The sequence below is a fragment of the Uncinocarpus reesii genome, genomic scaffold, assembly GCF_000003515.1.
Source record: "Uncinocarpus reesii 1704 scaffold_3 genomic scaffold, whole genome shotgun sequence".
In the NCBI taxonomy this organism is placed as follows: Eukaryota; Fungi; Ascomycota; class Eurotiomycetes; order Onygenales; family Onygenaceae; genus Uncinocarpus; species Uncinocarpus reesii.
In genome coordinates this window covers 2,416,394-2,437,402 of record NW_003052498.1, presented here as the reverse complement: position 1 = coordinate 2,437,402, position 21,009 = coordinate 2,416,394, and the positions used below count along the sequence as shown (strand labels likewise).

The following is a 21,009-nucleotide window of genomic DNA, read 5'->3' as shown; positions in this document are numbered from 1 at the left end:
TTCGAGTGGAGACGCTAATGCACGTGATAAGGCTATTTTTAGAGCTTCCGCGCTCGAAAAATACATCTAGAAGAAACGTAACTAATTGATGAATTACAGCTTGATTCTTCCTCCTTATCGCTTCTGTATACCACGCCTCGGGAATGTCATTGAATGCGACATCGTAATAAGCTGCAGTCGTAATTGGGCCCAATTGGAAATCAGTGACGACTAGCTGATTTATTCTGTTCGACCGGCGTCCAGGGTGGCATGCATGCACTCCGTATTTAGATCAAAAATGAGCACAGCGCACCACTGGATGCACTTCCGCCCGCTTTCATCCCTCTTCTTTCCGTAGCTTTGCTAAGGCAGCCATAATCCCAGCATTCCTATCGTCCAGCCCTTGTTTACGGTCGCCCAAACCTTGACTGCCAAGCTCAGCTCCGAGAGACTCCCTTTCGTTTTCTTGGTTTGAATTCGCGGTGTTGAATGCTTTCGATGTATCCCTGCCAGCTGCTGAAGATATAGTATTCAGTCGTTCTTGTTCCATCGCTTCAGTAAACAGCCCATCTAAATACTCTTCGTCGGCGGTGCGACCCTGGGCCTTAGCTTTCTCAACGGTTATGTTTCTTGCCGCATTAGTTTTTCTCCTCGCCGCGTCCCGAGTTCTGAAGTCTTCTTTCACGGCGTCGGTCCATTGCTTAACTTTCTTCTCTCCCCAGCCAGGGACTGAGCTAATTTGGTCGGGTTGCGCATTGATGGCGGCTTGCAAACTCCCGAACGTTGAAATCAAACTAGCCGCGTCTGATTTATTTATGCTCCTTGGGGTTGTGATAAACTCCACCAAGCTGTCTCTGTATGATTGTGCCTGTTGCGACCGTATTGCTGTTGGTGGAGCGTTTTCGGACGACTTGAAGAGCTCCAAATAGTGGCCAGCTTCCGCAGCGGACCAGCAAAGAATAAGGGTCAGGTTGTTAACAATAGACGTTTTAGATAACTCTTTCAAGCTGTCCTCATGGTTTGGCACGTCCACCATTATCAAGAGGATTCGCAGAGTGTACTTTGCCCCAAGCAATTTAATCCGTGAATAGACATACTCGGGATGCAGGCGGTGATATTTCAATGAGAGGAAAAGCGCACAAGTCGTTGCCCCTAGGACATAGTCTGCAGGGATATCGGCATATTCCCAAGGCAAAAGGCGTACATGATTCAATATCGGGTTGCCTTTCTGCCGCGACGAAACCAGGATCGCGGAACGGGCACTGCGATTAGGTATCACTTGTGGCTTGGGTTGCTGTACTTTGTTTGGCTGAATTGCAGGTTTCGCGGGGGCACTGGGAGTGGATTGAGCCCCTTGTGGTTCAGCAGATGAGAGCAAGGAGTCAAAATCTGGAACGTCATCGAACTCGTTGTCGTCCATTCTGCTAGAGTCGACTTGATAAGTTGATGGCAGGCAACAGTTCACAAGGCGTTCGGCGACAGCGGAGATAAGGAGGCATCGTAAATGACCGCTAGTTAGTCAGTTGGCTGTATTGTATCGTAAGGATTATTACCTTGGAGAAGGTAATATTTTGTTTGAAAAGCTTCACTGAAGATTGGGAAACCAGACTGGAGGAATTACTGGAGCAACCATGGCCGAAACTCGCAAGAGAAAACGGTTGTCAGATAGCGGCAAGTTTGAATCAGAGCCACAACCTCTTCAGGATACTCCGAACGACGAACCTGCTGAAAAAGTAGCTCAATCCACGTCGAAAAAAGCTGTCCGCAGAACGCTCTTCGTGCGATCGTTACCCGCATCGGCAACAACAGAGTCCTTAACTGAATACTTTTCTCAATCCTATCCCATAAAACATGCGACGGCGGTTGCGGACCCACAAACAAAACAATGCAAGGGGTACGGTTTCGTGACCTTTACGGACGTCGAAGATGCCCAACGTGCTTTGGAAGAACTAAATGGTTCTATATTCGACGGCCGGAAGATTGTGATTGAAGTCGCTGAGCCGCGCCGTCGAGAGATCGATGAGAAGGTTGGGAAAAGCGTCCCTTCTGCTGAGGCGACTAAAGTGAAGGAAGAAAGGGAACAGCGGAGAAAGGACGCGCAGCCTCCAAAACTTATCGTTCGAAACTTACCGTGGAGTGTGAAAGAGCCCGAGCAACTAGCAGTGCTTTTTAGAAGCTACGGCAAAGTCAAGCATGCTGACATCCCAAGAAAAGGCACTCGACATTCCGGTTTCGGTTTCATTGTGATGAGAGGGAAAAAGAATGCGGAGAAGGCGATTGAAGGGGTTAATGGGAAAGAACTGGATGGAAGGACATTAGCCGTGGACTGGGCCGTGGACAAGGAGGTTTGGCAAAATCTACACCAATCTACAGACGATTCCGAACAGAAAATAGCGGAAGACGAAGCCGCAGACAACGAAGGCATGGGATCCGGAGTAGAGGACGGCTCGGAAGGATCAGATGAAGCCGACGAGATAGTTTCTGATGTTGATGCTGCAATGGAGCACGTTGATATTAGCGGCTCCGAAAGTGAAGAAGACGAAGAGGAGGAAGATGAAGAAGACGATGAAGGTGAAGAGGATGATCGAAATGCGTCCACCATTTTCATTCGGAATCTCCCATTCGGCGCAACAGATGAGACCCTTGGTGAACATTTCGCCCAATTTGGTGCAGTTCGTTATGCGAGGGTAGTCGTTGATCCCGAGACAGACCGCCCGAGAGGGACGGCGTTTGTTTGTTTTTGGAAAGAAGACGATGCCAAAGCATGCATACGAGAAGCTCCAAAGCGGACGGACCAGGGACCGTCGCAAGAATCAAAACACAAGTCTGCAATAGCGATCAAGAAGTCTGTCCTGGAAGACGAACAAACCGATCCTTCAGGTAAATATACGATGGACGGTCGTGTTTTGCAAGTATCCCAGGCTGTGTCTAGAAAAGAGGCCGGTAGACTTGAGGCGGAAGGGTCGTCCCGTCGTGATGCTCGGGATATGGACAAACGGAGACTTTATCTGTTGTCTGAGGGGACGATTGCAACAAACTCGCCTCTCTATTCCAAGCTATCTCCATCTGAAGTAAAGATGAGGGAAGCTAGCGCCAAGCAGCGCCAGAAGCTCATCAAGAGTAACCCGATGCTGCATATTAGTCTTACTCGACTATCTGTTCGAAATATTCCAAGGCATATCGATTCCAAAGCACTCAAACAATTAGCAAGAGAAGCAGTTGTTGGTTTCGCCAAAGATGTGAAGAGCGGCCTCCGCCAGCCACTATCGAGAGAAGAACTTTCCAGAAGCGCAGACTTGATGAAAGAACAAGAGACGTTGCGGAAAATCAAAGGCAAAGGCATAGTCAAACAGGCCAAAGTCATCTTCGAAGGGAGAGAAGGAAGCAAAATCTCAGAAACAGCCGGCGCGGGAAGAAGTAGAGGATACGGATTTGTGGAGTACAGCACCCACAGGTCTGCTTTGATGGGGCTGAGATGGCTCAATGGCCACGCCGTCGGTGCATCTGGGTCTTCGAAAGTTGATCCAGAGGAGAAGAAGAAACGGCTTATTGTGGAATTCGCCATTGAAAATGCACAGGTCGTGAAACGCAGACAAGAGGCAGAAGTGAAAGCCCGCACCCAAAAGGAGATTAAACCACAAGATAAACGAACACCGTTTGCTACCACAAACGCTAGCGGATCAAAGCATGGAATGAAGCGAAAGCGGACCGATCGACCAAGTGAAATGAATGGGAAAAGAGTGAAGCCCTCAGCGCCAGTGCCAGCGCCCGCTGGCGCTAGCAAATCCGAAGACCAAAATCACGTTGCAAAAAGGAATCGTATCATCGCGAAAAAGCGTATGATGAGGAAAACAAGAAAAGGGAAATAGGCTCCGACTTGATCTAAGGTCATGTCTGGATGGACATATATAGGTATCAATTATGTAAACGCAAAAGCGCTCTTTTCTGTCGTGATATCAATGTATACCCGTCACGTTTGCTAGCCTGAGCTCTCTAGCTTCACATTTCGTCCTGTAAATCCCTCTCAGGCATTTCATACCAACATTCTTGAGGTGATGGAAGGCCGTGAAGACATACTTCCCTACTCCCAGGTGACTATTCGCTCTGCACTCGATTCATCGCCCTAGCGATAGAGAAACCCGACACTGCCTGGTCCTTTGATTTTCGAATCGTCCCCCTTTCACTATCTCCAGCGATTTGTTCTCAAAGGTTCGACGCCCCCTCCACTTTCCCAACAATATTATATCTTTTGCTGAAAAACGCAAACCATTCCTCCAACACGCCCTTCTCCTTATCACCCAGATCCTGCCAATCCGGCCTGCAGTCCTCAGGCTTCAAGGACGAGCACGCCAGAGCGCGGGACGAATCCTTTCCAGCAAAGACTATTTTTTTTTTTTATCCGATGAGTTTGAAGACCTCCCTAGCAGATTCCAAATGCGTCTTGAAGGGAAAAAAAAAAGGCGCGTACCGTTGTAGTTTCCACCAGACTGGTAGGCTGGGTTTCCGGAGACGTCGAATACGATTCCCTTGATGGCCACGAGGGTCGGACGGCTTGGATCTGAACCTGTTTGTTTTTAAAAACAGGGCCAATTTCGCCCCGGGGTCAGGTTAGGAAGATTTCTGACACGGAGAAGACAAGAAAGAACATCAAATCTGCGCTTCAAGGGAAAGGAAAAAAAAGAGAGGACAGGGCACGAAGACCGTACCGTTGGACTTGCTGAGCTCGTCAAGGGAGATAGGATCGTATTTTGGTGGATTGAGGTTCTTCGCCTCGGCGGACATGATTCCTTTTGAGGTTGTCATGTTTTCGTATGTCTATCTGCGACTGCGTGATGTGTAAAAGGGTGGCGATGAGAATTCACGGAGCGATACTGGCATCTATAGAAAATGAGCCGAAAAGTTGTCAACTATTTTATAGCTAGCTAGCAATTTCTCCCTGAGAGCCCGAAGCTTTGGCGGGGTAGTTACGGAGCAGTTAGTGATCGAAATAACGTCACCCACTCGATGCCTAGGTAGTTACAAGATCATCACAATTTCAACTCCTAACTATGCAACTGACTGGTTCTAAGGAGAGGACGGTTTACATGATGGATATAAGGTAGAATTAAAACTAGCAACATTCGCTATTCAGTTATGAAGCAAGGACATCCCTCATTTTCGACATAGATCATTTACATCCGAAAGAAAACAAGGTGCCCCTTAAAACCGAGCCAGAACCTTTTCAGAGGTATCCGACATGGCCCAGTCACTCCTATGCTCCTTGCTCAGGACTCGGTTCATTTGCTCAACGGTAAAGCCCTTTGCTTCCACAGCCGGGTTGTACCCAAGGCCGTTCTTCCTACCAACTTCGTCATTTGAAACTGCTTCGGCAACCTTGCCGTCAGCACGCTTATAGACAGTAACAACAACAGCCCCGCCAAGTCCGAGATTGTGCTGCAAAGCTGCATCGGTGCCCTTAATAAGACGATTATTTGCCCAGCCGCGAAGGTGCCAGGTAAGTTCGGCGCATTGGGCGATGCCCGTGGCACCCAACGGGTGGCCCTTGGAGATCAGGCCACCGGAGGGGTTGATGACCATTTTGCCACCATAGGTGATATCTCCTCGACGGACCATTTCATGGGCCTTTCCAGGGTCAGAGAGCTCCAGAGCGTCGATAGTAGTCATCTCATTGGCAGAGAAACAGTCATGGAGTTCGCAAACTTTGATATCTTTGACATTGACGCCGGCTTCCTTACAGGCGGTTTGGCAGGCATAACGCGCCATGTCGAATCCCATGAGGCTGATGGAGCTACGGTCGTATACTGAGGGCGTGTCGGTGGCAAGGCATTGGCCAGCAATCTGGACGGCTTGTTCCTTCAGATGGGGGCGAGCATCAAGGAAGGCTTGCGAGACGATGACAGCTGCGGCACCACCATCCGAGGTGGGGCAGCATTGGAGCTTAGTCAAGGGATAGTGAATCATGGGGGCCTTCATGATCTGCTCGAGCGAATATTCGTCCGTGAATTGAGAGTATGGGTTGCGTTTTGAGTGTTCGTGGTTGATGCGACCGATTTCCGCGAAATCTTCAGCTTTAGCACCGTTCCTGGTATGTGATTAGATCACGCTTATAAGGTGCAAAACGATAGAGCCTTACTTCTCCATATACTCTCTTCCGGCGTTGCCAAACATCTGAGCAGCTCCAGGGGCATTGGTGATACCTCTCGTGGCAGCCATCATCGCACCAAACTGGCCCGTTGGGTTGGCACGGTCCTGGAAGTGCGATTGCAAACTGCCAGGGTTCATCTTCTCAAAACCCACCACGAGAACGCAGTCGGCGGCACCATGCGAGACCAAAGTACGAGCCATCGCAAGGCCCGTGGAGCCGGTTGAGCAGTTGTTGTTCACATTGTAGATGGGGATCTTGGTCAGGCCAAATTGGTAAAAGACACGCTGACCGCAAGTGCTGTCGCCGTAGCAGTAGCAAGCAACGCCTTGATCGACATCGTCGTATGTAATATGAGCATCCAACATCGCCTTAACACCGGCCTCGAATCCTAGTTCTGTGTAGTCGACTTTTCCACGGGGCTTGATGAATTTTGTCATGCCCACGCCCAGGACATAGGCGGGAGAAGCGGCTCGCTTGCCCATTTTGACTGAGGAACTCGTTCTCGTAGGTGAAGAGATACTAAGACGATTGATTGTCAGCAACGTTCAATGTTCTTGTGCCACAATATGTGCCACATACATGAAAGACCTAAATTGCTCAATTCAAGACAAGGCCTAATTTGATCAATAGGTTGTAGAGCCTTTCACTTGCAACAAATCTCGAGCTGTACAGAGCATTTATGTGAGCCGCCGCAGGCATGCCTGATGCCGCGTGCGCCTTGGTTCGCGCTTGCTAGCGGTTTGCGGGGATCCGAGGTCCCGAGGTTCGACTCCCGTGCGTGATCAAACAGACCAAACATCACTCACTCGGTACCACCAGCTGGGGAGCAAACCTCTATGTCGAGGTGTTCAAGAGAGAGAATGGAGACAGCGTGGAAGGCCCCAGACGCTGCTGTCGTGTGCTTCATACTGGTACGGCGTACAGCCGCGGGGCAATTCAGCCGGACGGTAAACTGCCGGTCACCCCATAGTTAACTAAACCATCCTCAACGGGGTGATCTTGCGCACCTTCAGTACATCTCCTCCCATTGACGGATCTTGGTTGCAGCTGGCTTTGGTAGCACAGCACGCGGGAGGGAAAGCCTGCCATTAAGGAAGTATCTGGTTTCGATCAAGCCTTGCATATAAAGTGACACAAACGCTTTCCATAGAGTCATCTGTTGCCATTGACAGCGCACTTCATCTGCCCGCACTTTCAACTGCGCCATGGAGGCATTGACCTCCATGCAAGCTGCGACGTACCTCGTACCAGTGCTGATGAAATGCCTCTCCACAGACCACGTTTGTTAAGGATAACTGTGCATATCACCTTGCCGCTTCTCTTTGGATCCGTCGTATTCTTATGATTCCCTGACAGCAGGATAATAGGCTATGGCAATATTGCCGTCGATTTAGTTACTCCAGCTTGGAGGATATTGGCAGAGGGCGTCTTTCGCTAGCAACACCGTTCCCATGGGCTCGATTGCGGTCTAGATGGCGGATTGCTGCACAACGGCCTATCCTCGAGGACATGAACCATCGTGTTCCACTCATTAACACTGTGGCTGCATTAATAAAGATGGGTGGTGTGCTGGGACAGCCTTCCAGTGCCCGTCCACTCATCGTTGTCGAACGGTTTCCCCCCCCACACATCGAAGGCTTGCTGGTTACGGGCGAAGCCAACCGTCTTCCTGATGCAGTGCACTGACACTTGGAAAGCTGTCCCAGGACAAAGCAAGAATATGCTCACGCCCAACCCTGATCCTCCCAGACGCGCCCATTGGCCCTTTCCACTCTGTCGCCGGACCTCCCAACAGGAACTGAGAGCAGCAGCAAGTGCTCGAACCTTGACGAAATCCTGGCCAGCAAACCCAGCAGATTTCTGGAGCGCTGCATCGACGTCACTGCCGCTCACTTGCTGCTCGCCCTCCCTCAGCGCGCATCCCGGGCCAGCGCTAGGCCTCATCCATCCAGGCCTGGGCCAATCACCCAGCGTGCATGTCAGCCACTTCCAGACAAGCTAAAAAGTCACAAGCAGATCAATCCATCGCTGCTCTCCATCTCCTCTTTCTTTCATCCTGCTCCCCATCTCGCTCTCGTCTTCAACGGGCTGTGGTCTGGAGCACAGGTCACGTTCTTTTCAATTGATGGTTTTTGGTGTTTCTTCTTCCAGCCGACACTCCTCCACAGCCTGTGCCGTCAACAGTTAAAAGGCGTGCATCTCTTCCAGAGGGGGAGCAGTGACCTCGTGCCAAAGCGCACACGATTAACTCCTGTGCGGAACTGACTCTTTTTTTTTCTTTGAATTTTCCATTTAAGCAGCGTGTTTTTCCCTGTTAAACACTGGGTGGCCTACCCCAAGACCCGTGTGCATTCGGTGCTCCAGCAAAGCATAGTGCGTTTGTGGACTCTGGCGGGAGGTGCTATTGAAAACGAGTGTAGTGCTCATAAAGGAGGCCAATTGCTCTCCACTGGGTCAATTTAGAACTTCCAAGGCAGTCAAGAGGCTGTTTGTTCTTGTTCGCACGCGGCGGCGGTGACCCCAGAGGCAGCCTCTGGGGGTTTCTTCATCCCATCCTCTCTCGTTCAAGCGAGTGAATTGGAAGCTCCAGCATCACAAGTCCAGCATCGTCCAGTTCAATCCATGGACGGCCGTGGAACGCCGAGAGGTCTGCTCGTGTTCACGCCGAGAGATCACTTTGCGTTCCATAGGATTCCGCAGTCCATTCCCTAAACAGGAACTCCCTCACTCTCCGCCCTCATGACTTTCCCACGAGACAACGCTGGTCATGTAACGAAATCCATCTCTTCCACCGCCCGACCAGCGCAACCATCCGCCATGGCAACGTCCCTTTGGTGGACAGATACGTCCAAGAGGAACCGCTTTCTCAAGGAATACCGGACCCAGGTGTCTTCAGGAGCGTCTACCATCATTGCAACTCTCATCTCGGTAGGTTGAACCAGGGCGCTCTGTTTTGGAAGTCCTTTGCACAATATCAAATGCGCATCTGACGTCTGGACGCCGTACTGACCACTTTTTCGGCATAGACGCCTTTGGAGAACTTGAAAACCCGAATGCAAACGTAGGTGGTCTATTTCACTATTGCATCCAGACGCCCCATCTTTTCGTTTGGGCTATGACTAACTCCCAGCTCTTCAGCCATGACTTCAAAGGCTATGGACACTGTGCGCGCTACATGTGGCGGACTGAAGGTCTTCGAGGATATGCGGCCGGTAAGTGGGAAGCGGAAAACGCAAGACACGCCAAATGCGAATACCAGACATGCTTACGAGACCAGGTGCTCTTCCACCACTCGCGAGTGTAACTATCGTGCGGGTGATCAATTTTACTGTCTATCAAAAGGTCAAATACATGGTCTCGGATGCCATTGAGCGCACCACAGGAACTTCCCCTCTGGTATACTACAATACTCCAGGCAGTCTGCCAACGCTGGGAACCCTGGCAACCTTCACAATTGGAGGCATGGCGGCAGGCCTAGCTGCGGCTCCCCTTGCCTGTAAGTTTTCGCGAGATTGTATTCCATTCTGATGTTGACTTATTGAGAATAAGGTCCCTTTGAACTTGCCAAAAATGTGGTGCAAACCTCGGTTCTCATGGCCAATCGGGCTCAGGCCTCGGGCACGATCCTAGAGAACTCTCCCCTCCGTGATATCAAGCGTCTTACTACTGCCCAAGCTATCAAGCAGATCATATCTCGCCATGGTATTTCTGGGCTCTACACCGGGGTGCGGTTGCATGCGCTACGCGATACTATCGGGACCGGAATGTACTTTGCGATCTACGAAACAACCAAGCAACTGATTTCTACCTATCACGGCGACCATGGCTCTCCGTTTGCACCAATGGCTGCGGGAGCTCTCTGTGGGGTCATTCCTTGGATTTGTGTAAGCCGATTATTCATAACCAATCCTTGCCGCCATCTTGAAGACATGCTGACATCCGTCGTTGTAGACCTATGGCCTGGATACAAGGAAAACCCGTGCCCAGAGTATCTTGCTCGGAAAAACCAACGAAATCAACGAAGCAACAGTTGCCGCCGCGAGATCATCCACTTATAGGGGAATGACTGTGCTGCTATTCCGCACGTCGGTGCAGAACATGATTTTGCTCTCGTCTTTCGAGTACTTCAAAGCGCAGATCAACGCTCTTCCAGTCTACGATGAACAGCCTTGAGCTAGCGTAGTTTTTCTATTTTACCTTTGTCGTACTTCTTTGGTTCTTCACGGGCGCCACGCAGGCCGCGTTAACTTCTTCTCTGTATTTTTGTCGCAATTCTCTAAACTCGGGATCACGGCGCCTCGAAAGCTTACGGCTACAAACGGATCTTAAACAATTTGGTAAAGGGGAGCTCTGGGCCGGATCTCTGAATGATTGTCGAATATTGTCATGCCTTTGAATACCGCCTTCCGGTATTTTGTATTTAAGGAACGATTGCCAATGGAGATATTATGCGTGCAGCTCTTTATATGGTACCTTTTAGAGGATGGTTGCCCTGTGTCATGTAGTATGAACTTCCCGCATACCAACGTCATTGTCGTAGTCTTGGCATAGCGGGCTTGGTTGTTGTGGTGATGAAGTTTGGTGGAGTTTTTGCATGGAACAACTCACTCACTTGAAGCACTGGATGAAATGACAAAAACTGGTGGCATCGAACCTTTGAAGGACACATATGTGACCTCTCCTATGCACCCCTAGTTGCATACTTGTTAACCATGGCTTCGTAAGCTCGCATTCCAAACCCTCGATTCAGTGCTCTCAAAGTGCGGGCAGTAATTTCAACCAAGTGAAGCGGAGGTGCTAATCCAATATGAACAATACAGGAGCATACTCAAAATTCCGTTTCGACGGTCCCATCCCGTTTCCCTATCCGATGCCCTGGCGCAATACATTTCTTCCAAATATGACCAACACCCGGATATGTTCTCGGAGGACCTCCTGATCATCAACCGATTACGCACCGATGCTATCAACGTGCAAGAGCCTCATGTGAGCGGGATAAGCAGATTGGTTATGTACGCGGCGCAATTGAAGTGGATCAGTGGAAAGTTCCCTATTGATGTGAGTGGCCTTTTGAAAAGCGGAAGGGAACGCCTCGACGGTCTTGGACCAATTCGATGACGGGTTTTTCAGTTGAGGGAAATCGCTATTGAAAGGATAAATGAATGCTGATACGGCCGGGACTTTTCTCTATAGGTTGGCGCGGATTTTTCATGGTATCCAGCTTTCGGATTCAATACTACACGACCAGGTTGGAAATACTGTCCCTCGATAGTGTACTGCGTTTGAAACTCGGAAGTTGACCTTTTTTCGGCAGTCTCCCAGAACAATATCCGGTACGAACTAGCAAATGTTCTGTTCAACCTCGCCGCACTTTATTCGCAGCTCGCCATCTCCCTGAATACGTCGGATCCGAGTAACTTAAAGGTAGCATGCAAGTACTTTTGCCAGTCTGCTGGAGTCATTGCACATCTGCGAATGGATATCCTACCGGATTTGCGAAGCTCTCGGCCGGAAGATATGGATGAAATGACATTGCGAAGTCTAGAAGAGCTCATGCTGGCACAGGCCCAAGAATGTTTCTGGCAAAAGGCGATAAAAGATGGCCTGAAAGATGCTTCTATCGCCCGACTCGCTGCTAAAGTGTCGGATTTTTATGCTAATTCGGGCGACTCTGCTGTGAAATCTGACGCTATAAGCACGGAATGGATTCATCATATGACTGCCAAACATCATCATTTTGCTGCGGCTGCCCAATATAGGCAGTCTCTGGATTGTTTGGAGAAGAGGAAATACGGAGAGGAAGTGGCGCGGCTACGTGATAGTCTCACTTGTGTCAATGAATCACTCAAAGAATCGAAATGGATCAATAAAATTGTCCTCGGTGACTTGAATGCGCTCAAAGTCCGAGTGAGCGAAGACTTGAAAAGGGCCGAACGTGACAACGACAAGATATATCTGAACCTTGTGCCTCCAAAGTCGGAATTGAAACTACTCGAGCGGGCTTCCATGGTTGCTGCCAAGGCACCGAACGAGGTTACAGAGGCTTTGTCCCTGATTGGTGAAGGAGCTCCTCTCGGTAGGCCGTTGTTTGCCAAGTTGGTCCCGTACGCAGTGCACATCGCCGCGAGCATATATGCTGATCGACGAGATCGTCTCGTTGATCGGACAATTGGGGAGTTGGAGTCAATGACTCTGAGACTCCGGGATCTACTTCAGTCGTTGAACCTTCCAGGATCTCTACAGGCTCTTGAGAAACCGCTTGGGCTACCCCCATCTCTAGTATCACATGCGGAAGAAATACGGCAACAAGACGGCCTAAATCGCCTTCACCGGTCATTAGAAGACACATCGAAGCTTAAAGCTAACGATAGGGCCATATACACAGAAGGAGTTGAACTTTTAAGGGCGGAAAAAGAAGAAGACGAGCGAGCACGGTCTAAATATGGCACAGACAGATGGTCAAGGAGCCCCTCCGAGCAGGCAGCAGAGAAACTTTACACAAGTGTCCGTGAAATCGATGGGTATTTGGCGTCCGCCCACAATAGTGACAACTTGATCCATAAGAAACTGCGAGAATTTGAGCGTGTTCTTCGTGTCTTAACAGGCACAAATCGAGATTTGGAAGCGTATGTTCCTAGCAGCAAAAAGGCTACGGTCACTCCACAAGTGGAGCGAGAATCGAGTCGGCTCAGGGGTTCACTGAATGAAGTGGCCAGGCTGGAGAATCGCCGCAGACGCAAAATTGAAGCCTTGAGAGAAAAGGCAAAGGTTGATAAAATTCGTATGCCTTCGATTCCACTATTTCGCTTTGACGCGCACTGATCATCTTTCCCAGATTCGGCGTTGGTTAGGGAAACTTCCCGACTAGAACGAGAACATCCGATGCAGACCATCGAGCCCAGCCAGTTCGAGGATCTCTTTGAAGAACATCTGCGCCTCTACGACAGTGACCGCGACATGCTCGTTGAGGAACAAAATAACCAGACGCAAATAGAAACTCAGCTCCGAGAAGCTAACAAAGCGTTCATAACAGCCAGAAAAGGCGATTCGTCAACTAAGGAGCGTGAAAAGGCCCTACAGGACCTAGAAACAGGGTATATCAAGTATAAAGAGATCATATCCAATATCGACGGGGGAAGGAAGTTCTACAATGACTTGGCGAAGCTGGTGAGCCGGTTTAGGGAAGACTGTAAAAAGTTCGTGCAGCAGAGACGGATGGAAGCAAGCCAGATGGAGACGTCAGTATTGCCTTTAAATCCTTGTATTGATGTCCGCTTACTAACCAGTTGATCGCAGTGATATCACCAACGTCTCGGCTATGGCATCTCTGAACCTATCTCAACCTTATGCCCCTATCCAATTCCAATCACCTCCCCTCAACGCACCCCAACCATCCAGTCCATCTCCATTCCCTGCCCAACAGCAAGAACCCAGTTCACCACTCACGGCACCACAGCCCACCCGCGCACCAACCCAAGCCCAACTCCGCGCCTTTCCGCCTCCTCAGACGCCCGCGCCCTCGGGAACAGGCACGATGCCCGCGTTTCCAAACATACCCTCGACCGTCATGGCGGGCATGTGGACTCCCGAAAGAGGAATAAAATTCGGTGCGCCGACGCAGATGAACCTGGATTCGCGGATCTCGGGCCCGGGTTTCCCAGCTAATGCGAACGCGGTTGGAGACTCGGGGGACAATGAACGGCGGCCAATCCCAGGAACATGGGATCCTACCAATGGGCTGAGGTTCTCGTGAGCTTTTTTTTTTTTTTTTTGTTGGTTTGTTCCTGAGGGTATTTGTCTTCTTGGCATTCGGTGCTGAGGATGTTAAGAGCTATATACGCGAAGCGTTTCTCTTCTCTCTCCTTTTCTTTTTTGTTCACAACGGGCCTCCAGGAGACCCAATTATATAAAAAATGGATATACCCAATCATCCGCGATGCACATGGAATCAATAGTTGAGAAAAAAAGAAGAATTTTGTCTAAATATTCCTTGGCAATGGTGGTGGACAGGCAAAAGGCCTCCAGTCAGCGCCCCATAAGGTCAACCGATCAGCTACAGCAAGAACTTGAAACGGCACAATTACGAGCCGAACTGTGAGCCCAGTATTTACAGATATAATTAAAGAGGCAGTAGCCAAAGCAAGAATTTGAAAAATCTTTAACCCAAGGCTGATAAGATGAAAGAGGTATGCGGGTACTTTAATTTTGTATGTGCTGTTTTCCAGGCACCGCAGCAGTACAAGTATGATTGACACAGGTAAAAAGAAGAAAATTAAAAGGTGACAACGATGATGGATTAGATACAGAAACAAATAAGCTTGATGTCCAAGCGTCTTGGTTTCCTAATCCTGCCAAAGCTTGATAATCGTTAACTGTCAAGGAACCCTAAGGACGAGGCCAAAAGATATCCCAACCCAGTACCAAGCAACAAGGGGCGAGGATTGGCATTCGTTTGGAGAAATTATTATTTTTGGAAGGCGGCATAATTCATCGACTCGTATTCGTAGCATTAAGGGGATGAAAAGGGAGAAAAGGAGAGAAGCCAGAGTTATCACGAAGCTCTGGTTTCCGCTGTGGTAGCTTCGGCTTTTACTTCTTGACCTCCCTGTTGCTGTTGAGTAACGGTGGCCCCTTCCTTGCTCTCCTGAAACTTGGTGAACATGCCCGAAATATCGCCGTCAGTAAGTGCGGAGCCGTTTTTCTCGGTGATCAGGTTTTTGAGCCACCGGTTCTCCAACTCAAGTTGGCTTATGCGAGCTTCGAGAGCGGCATTTTTGGTGGTGACGTCCTTGACGGTGCGTTCAAGGTTCTTCTCCCTTTCCTTCTTCTTGACGCGGAATCGAGCGCTGGCGGCTGTGTTTCGGCGCCTTTTATCTTCTTCCTGGGCTTGCCGAGCGGCGTCGTCGAGAGAAGAAGTGTCTTGTTTTCGCTTGGCCCCTGCGCTCGTTGTGGGCTGTATCCTGGGCTGGACTTGTGGTGGGGCGGATGTGTTGAATACGGGTTGAATAGGCGCAGCTGTGACGTTATTTCCGTGATTTGCGGGTTGCTGCGAAACGGTTGAATATGCGGCAGCTTGGACTGGAGCCACTGGAGCCGGATAATATTGAAAATTTTGGAGATCGAAATCTGTTTCTTCCTGATATCAGCTCCAGGTCCCAGAGAAGCTCAACAGCAAAAGAAGCCAATGAGTCACCGCCACATTTTTGGAGAAAAGGGTACAGAATAAGCACATAGGGTGGTGAGGCGTCTTGCCGCAAAGGACAATATATCAATCATGTGAGATTACAGCCAACCAGGGGTTTTGCAAAGATGCGACGAAAGGGAGCTCCGGCAAACAAGATAAATGCGATGAAAGCCGAGCCTCAAAGGGAATGAACATGGAATGCTCACAAGATTGTTGACGATTTGCTTCAAAAGAACGAGCAATGCAATAAAGTGCATCCGTGATCCAATGAAGACGGAGTGAAAGCAATGCATTGATGATTTTCAAGAACCATAATCACAACATACCATTCAGCATGTCTAGATATTTGACATCTTGATTCGAGGTTGATTCTGGGTTGTGTTGGTCCTCCCCTAGGGCGGTGACTGGTACACGACCTGACATATCCCCTTTGGAGTCAAAATCGAGAAACTCGGCATTCGTAAAGAGAGCCAATTCAGCATCAACGTCGAAAATCTCTCGGTCCTCCTGCACAGCTTGGTCGTAGGGCGATGGTACTGTGTTCAAGTCACTCAAGTACTGAGAAAAGTTGGGGGCACGACGCCCGTTGTAGCCGGACATGGCAATGGATTTGGAACCGCGTCCGCGCAGTCGAACCTCACTCCCAATGTAGGAGAGTGCCGCCGCTAGGATCCAGGCTGTCGAGGGTAACGAGAGGGGGATTTGTGAGCAGCCAAAGCCGCAAGTGAGTGGACAGGGCAATGGCAGTTGTATCTATCAGGCAACAATGGTGAGATTGTCACACAGAAGGACCGGGATAGCCGGGAATTGAGACCCCAACAGCGCTTTTAGGCAATGAGAGAAGCCAACCGACTGCAGGTCAAGATGAGGATGAGTGTAAGAGAGAGACTGAGAGAGTGGGTTGGTTTGGTGGTAAAAGTTAATCAGAGTGCGGCAAATAACTATGGGATGAGCCAGCTGCTTGCATTCTTTCAGTCTTCCCCTCCCTGCGCTGACTAAATATCTAACCAACTAACTACACTGAAAGATCCAGATTCCAGCTCCTGCAGTGCTGGTATCCGCGCTCTCCGGACAGAGACCATTTCACAAGTCGAGATTGGACATGAATCGTCCTGAGTGTCTCCCCTCTTCTCCCTCGGCCTGAACCAGCTTGCTTTTCTGGTTGATTAATAACGGGTTCCGCTCTGCTGCCGAAACCGGGGACAGACGAGAAAACCTCGGAACCACTTTTTGGCAGTGATTAATAATTCCCAGCTGGATTAACTCGTCAACTGTCTTCTGACATCATTGGCTTTTTATAGACTCCCAAACAAGTAAAAATCCCCCCGATGGACTCGCGATAGCAAAATGGAAGAAGCAGAGCAGGCGGCTCTTCGGTATTCACTGTTGGATATATTATGTAATCTCATAGCTAGCAGGTGTTTGCCCTGTTTGGCTGGGTTGTGCTGTTTGCTCTGATCTAATCTTATCTCCACGTGACCGATCTACTGTTTACCTTGGCGCGGTTTTGAAGCAACTCGCGACGGGATGATGATGGTGAGAAGCATTCGATCAGCGTCGAGTCGCAGAGCCCAAGGAGGACGGTGCTTGGTTAAACTATTAGCATAGTATCGACCCATGGAGCGTCGTTCCTCTATTCTCGCCCCGTCCGCAGCCAGCCTCCCTGATACCTTCCGCATCCCGTCAACCGCATCCTCCCTCCTCAAATCATTGGGGAGGCTTTCTAGACCATCTCTGCTCTCCCTCGTCTCCCAATGGCTCGATGATAGGAATGCACCGGCTTGTCGCCCATATCTACTCCACGATGCCAGAAAGCGACGGAAGGCTGCTGAGGGAGACGAGGACGATGACGCCAATCCCTACGAGCCTGCGGCCTCGATTGACGAACTGAGAGACATCTATGCCAGCTTTCTGGAGCGCAAGGGGGGTAAAAGAGAGGTGGTTGATCGCATACTAGAGGGGGACTGGCGGCATGGGTTAACGCTCCGTCAGCTTGCCATGGCCGACATTCGATACATCGAAGACCACCCTGCTTCTGGCCACCGATGGACTGCGCTACAGCTTGTCCCTGCTAGATCAAAAAACACTTCACGACGCAAGGACAACGACGACGGCGCCGAGTCGATAAATCCCTTACCGCAATTTCACGGTGCAACGTTTTTAAAATCCATCCAAACCAACATATCACCGCTCGTCAAGGCGCATTACTACCTCTCACGCTCCAACAGTCTCCCGTTAACCTTTGTTCGAATCTTCATTATCGATTCACCGTATCAATACCCAAGGCAATCCGCCCATGTCTTCACTGACGCCTCGAGGCTCATATATCTCGCGTTCCCCGACAGCTCACCCTACATTTACTCTTCACTATTTTCAATACCCGCTGTGCGCAGCGCCGCGACATTCTCAACATCCCAGTCTTTTCTAATGACAGATACCCAGACGCTCAGGCGCATTGTTATGGACGCCATCCCCAAAGCATTGTCCCGCCCGCAGCAACGCCTATCTCTTAAACCAACGTCACTAACGACCAAAAGCCTTCACACACTCCTGACTCTTCGCGGTCCATGGAGGACAAATGCTGCCAACGGCGCTTTTACTGTCTTTGCAGATGCGGTTGTCGAACAAAGCCCGCTTGACCCAAGACTGTCAAGTTCGGTCCCAGTACACGATTTCGCTACAAGTTTGAAAGAAGATCCGGCCAGCCAGAAAGCAAATATGTCCCAAATACCAGTATCAGCAAAAAGGGGACCACAATCCGAACTCGATCAGTCAGATTCCGCAGCGAAACGGAAGCGACAGAGAACCATTCTCACCCGCTTTGGAACCAACAGTACAGGTCGTCAGCCCCTGACGACGCCACCCTTAACTTCTCCTACTCCAAGCATAGCCGCGACTCCCAAAAACCCGTCAATCGAAAAACTCGAGATCCGCCTACTCGACCCCATTACGCCCTCCTCCCCAACCCACAAAACTGGAAGCAGTACGGAGCCCACCATTTCACTTACATTCTCTGGCTCCGATGTTATATCCGGTTTCCAGCAGCTTGCGGAGTTGGGCGTCGTAGATGTAGAAAGGATCCCGACGTGGATGACCGGTGAGGAGGGCGTAAGTTCTGCTGTAATCAGGGATGGGAAGAGGGTTTTGCATCGTCAGGAGTAGAAATGGAGATGCACTTGGAGCACGGAGTTATAGACCGGGTTGGGTCTGGGGCATGAGTGATTTAGCTATACCCAACAAACGTTCCATTTTCGCTCCATTTTTCCAAATTACTAACCTCGGTTCATCTACGAGGCGCCTTTGGATAAATCAGGGCTGCCATAGGGTGAGTAGTCATCTGGATGCTACGCCTGATGTCGACTTCTTTTGTAGGGGCGAGAAAAAGCATGAACGGACAAACTGAGGTTCGAAAGGCTCAATAAAATTCCCCCTCGCTGTAGAAACGTCACTAAGGAATAATGAAAGCTTTCGGCAATGCCAACATTATAACGCCATCGCCCAGTCCCGCTTGCCGGCTCTGTTGGCTGATGTGCATCCAGCCATTCCAAACAAGAAGCCCAAAATGCCCGGGTGGATAACGCCAATGCAAACCCATGTGATTTCCCAAGGTTTTGGGTTGTACCCGGACCCGACCGTATTGCTTCCAAGAATGGATCCGCCCGTTCTAACCTAATAGGAGGGATACAATCGTCGGCGCACCCAGGGTTGATGATATGTTGAATAATCTGTGTCACGCATATGAGTCAAAACATCTTCACGAAAAAATGCCGATATAAAGCCAAAGCAAGAAGAACAGGAAGGGAGTATACAGAGAGGTATGCCTACCCCGTTCTTGGGATAAACCCATGCCGCCTGCGACATTGAGATAGCCCTCCTCGCTGACTGTGGCGGTCTCTAAGAGGGATTGTATATCAGGCTTGTCACCCTCCCAGGGCGACCGACTATAAAGAGTGAGTACGATTCCGTTTACGCCGTTTGAAAAGGGATGCAAAGATCAACTAACCAATAAACGCAGCGAACTTCCTTTCCGGCCTGGCTAGCCACCCACTGCTGGAAGCAGGCTTTGTGTATATTGTTCCCACACGCGGCTTTGCACCATACGACCTCATCGTTGGCAGCATCGAACTCCATGAAGCAAATAGGACAATCGCCATCGATAGGCTTTCGCTTTCCCTGGCCATCATTGGAGGCACTTTCTACCGGGCTGAGCGGGGCATTGTCGAAGATGTCGCACAGTTCCTAGATGGAATCAGCACATAAACAATTTCCGATCTTGGGGTAACCGCTACTCACGGAGGAGAGAAAGGCAAGCTGATACTGTAGGTAATCTTTGACTTTTAGGACATTACATAGGACCTGTGCCATCGAGTGCTGTTAGAGGCATTTTTCTTTCCATATAAGAATATAAACTTGGTCCAAACCGGCCACCCACATAAACGATGTGTTTGCACTGGTTACCCTTGAGCGCGTCTGGGCAACTGCAGGAAGGTACCTTCCCGATCACAACTTTATAGACATTGCCGGTGGTGCCCACGATGTGCACGCTTTCCTCCAGGCCGTCCGTGGTCTCCTCCCGTTGCCTCTTCACGACAAACATTCTGAACCACCAGTGTCAGTGCCTGAGCCTTGGAAGAACTTAAACGAGGGTAAATGGTACTTACCTCTGTGTAGTGGCTCTGGCGAGTTTTGTAAGATATGTTTGAGGGGCCTTTTTCCTAAAGGGCCGAAGCCTCTTTTCCTCCTGGACAACTTCAATGTCATCGTCGACGCCTTGCTTGCGTGGTGTCGACCGGGTGCCCTTTCGCTTGCGCGTAGGGGTTACATTGACATCAGAAGCAGCTTCGCCCCGGCCAGCAGTGCGAGCTCTTTTCGTCTTTGTCGGGGTGGTACCTGCGGTCGACTCCGCGGTCTCTGCATTTGCTTCCCGCTTTCTTTTCCCAGGCCCGCTCTGGCTCACAGCACGCATAGCGGCCGACCGGGTGACCAGCCAGGAATAGTTGCCATGCGGCATAACAGATGATTGATGCTCAGCTCGGGATATACTGTGGAAAATGGTGCTCGTTTAGGTTGAAATGGTGGGGATAAGTGGTGAGATGGCTGCGTACAGAGGTAACTATTAGGAAATACCAATTTGAAACGACAAAGCCCTCCGAAAGAGCAAATATTATACGGATCCAGGACAGATTTCGCAACGGGCCTTCTTAACCGCTTCAATCGCGATATGAATTGTTAACGAGGACGTCACCTGAGCGACACGCAGTCATGTGATGATCTTATCTTATCTTGATCCAATCTACTCCTTTGGTGCTGCTGGACGGACTTGATCCAACTGCTCGCGTTGTGATACAACACTCTGCTTTGAGATTCATTCTCGTATAGGTTAACTATCCATGGCTCGTTCGAGAGCTGTCTCAGCTGCCGATGGCCCGAAAGAGCCTCATTCCGTCTCGCTAAAAGGTATGGGTCCCAGTCGCCCCTCGCGGGGAACGATGAGCTGATCAATTCTAGTCCTGCGGTGGGTTATATGCTACGCCTGTCTGCCTGGCTCCCCAAGGCTAACCACGATCTATGTAGCCTTTCCCGGCCCTCGCTCTCATACCAGTACCCTCTTCCCGAAGAATTTGCCAAAATTCCGGTCCAACCCTCCTTGAGCTATGCTTCAGAAGCAGCAGATAAACAGTTCATCCTAAGTCCCAATGTG

At 50.0% G+C, this 21,009-nt stretch overlaps 10 protein-coding genes across 10 annotated transcripts; 5 read left to right on the top strand and 5 right to left on the bottom strand.

Annotated features, from left to right (window-relative positions):
* Positions 1-316: 316 nt before the first annotated feature.
* On the bottom strand, positions 317-1,399 carry UREG_05612 (mating-type switching protein swi10; the record flags this gene model as incomplete). The annotated part of the gene is made up of 1 exon (XM_002584877.1): positions 317-1,399. One exon carries the CDS (start codon positions 1,397-1,399, stop codon positions 317-319), a length of 1,083 nt encoding a protein of 360 aa, XP_002584923.1.
* A 211-nt stretch (positions 1,400-1,610) lies between these two features.
* Positions 1,611-3,848, top strand: UREG_05611 (uncharacterized protein; the record flags this gene model as incomplete). The annotated part of the gene is made up of 1 exon (XM_002584876.1): positions 1,611-3,848. The coding sequence occupies one exon, from the start codon at positions 1,611-1,613 to the stop codon at positions 3,846-3,848; it is 2,238 nt and encodes a 745-aa protein (XP_002584922.1).
* Positions 3,849-5,178: 1,330 nt separating this feature from the next.
* On the bottom strand, positions 5,179-6,606 carry UREG_05610 (nonspecific lipid-transfer protein; the record flags this gene model as incomplete). Its single annotated transcript, XM_002584875.1, has 2 exons — positions 5,179-6,061; positions 6,113-6,606. 2 exons carry the CDS (start codon positions 6,604-6,606, stop codon positions 5,179-5,181), a joined length of 1,377 nt encoding a protein of 458 aa, XP_002584921.1.
* A 723-nt stretch (positions 6,607-7,329) lies between these two features.
* UREG_05609 (uncharacterized protein) lies at positions 7,330-7,596 on the top strand (the record flags this gene model as incomplete). The annotated part of the gene is made up of 2 exons (XM_002584874.1): positions 7,330-7,404; positions 7,519-7,596. 2 exons carry the CDS (start codon positions 7,330-7,332, stop codon positions 7,594-7,596), a joined length of 153 nt encoding a protein of 50 aa, XP_002584920.1.
* A 76-nt stretch (positions 7,597-7,672) lies between these two features.
* UREG_05608 (uncharacterized protein) lies at positions 7,673-8,068 on the bottom strand (the record flags this gene model as incomplete). Its single annotated transcript, XM_002584873.1, has 1 exon — positions 7,673-8,068. One exon carries the CDS (start codon positions 8,066-8,068, stop codon positions 7,673-7,675), a length of 396 nt encoding a protein of 131 aa, XP_002584919.1.
* An 873-nt stretch (positions 8,069-8,941) lies between these two features.
* On the top strand, positions 8,942-10,297 carry UREG_05607 (uncharacterized protein; the record flags this gene model as incomplete). Its single annotated transcript, XM_002584872.1, has 6 exons — positions 8,942-9,052; positions 9,151-9,185; positions 9,263-9,336; positions 9,402-9,620; positions 9,674-10,008; positions 10,076-10,297. 6 exons carry the CDS (start codon positions 8,942-8,944, stop codon positions 10,295-10,297), a joined length of 996 nt encoding a protein of 331 aa, XP_002584918.1.
* A 539-nt stretch (positions 10,298-10,836) lies between these two features.
* Positions 10,837-13,877, top strand: UREG_05606 (pH-response regulator protein palA/RIM20; the record flags this gene model as incomplete). The annotated part of the gene is made up of 6 exons (XM_002584871.1): positions 10,837-10,844; positions 10,945-11,182; positions 11,318-11,372; positions 11,439-12,905; positions 12,960-13,362; positions 13,421-13,877. 6 exons carry the CDS (start codon positions 10,837-10,839, stop codon positions 13,875-13,877), a joined length of 2,628 nt encoding a protein of 875 aa, XP_002584917.1.
* Positions 13,878-14,675: 798 nt separating this feature from the next.
* On the bottom strand, positions 14,676-15,908 carry UREG_05605 (uncharacterized protein; the record flags this gene model as incomplete). Its single annotated transcript, XM_002584870.1, has 2 exons — positions 14,676-15,211; positions 15,635-15,908. The coding sequence occupies 2 exons, from the start codon at positions 15,906-15,908 to the stop codon at positions 14,676-14,678; spliced, it is 810 nt and encodes a 269-aa protein (XP_002584916.1).
* Positions 15,909-16,925: 1,017 nt separating this feature from the next.
* UREG_05604 (uncharacterized protein) lies at positions 16,926-18,526 on the top strand (the record flags this gene model as incomplete). Its single annotated transcript, XM_002584869.1, has 2 exons — positions 16,926-18,416; positions 18,437-18,526. 2 exons carry the CDS (start codon positions 16,926-16,928, stop codon positions 18,524-18,526), a joined length of 1,581 nt encoding a protein of 526 aa, XP_002584915.1.
* A 536-nt stretch (positions 18,527-19,062) lies between these two features.
* On the bottom strand, positions 19,063-20,319 carry UREG_05603 (uncharacterized protein; the record flags this gene model as incomplete). The annotated part of the gene is made up of 5 exons (XM_002584868.1): positions 19,063-19,249; positions 19,312-19,547; positions 19,602-19,664; positions 19,801-19,906; positions 19,970-20,319. The coding sequence occupies 5 exons, from the start codon at positions 20,317-20,319 to the stop codon at positions 19,063-19,065; spliced, it is 942 nt and encodes a 313-aa protein (XP_002584914.1).
* Between the last annotated feature and the right edge of the window lie 690 nt (positions 20,320-21,009).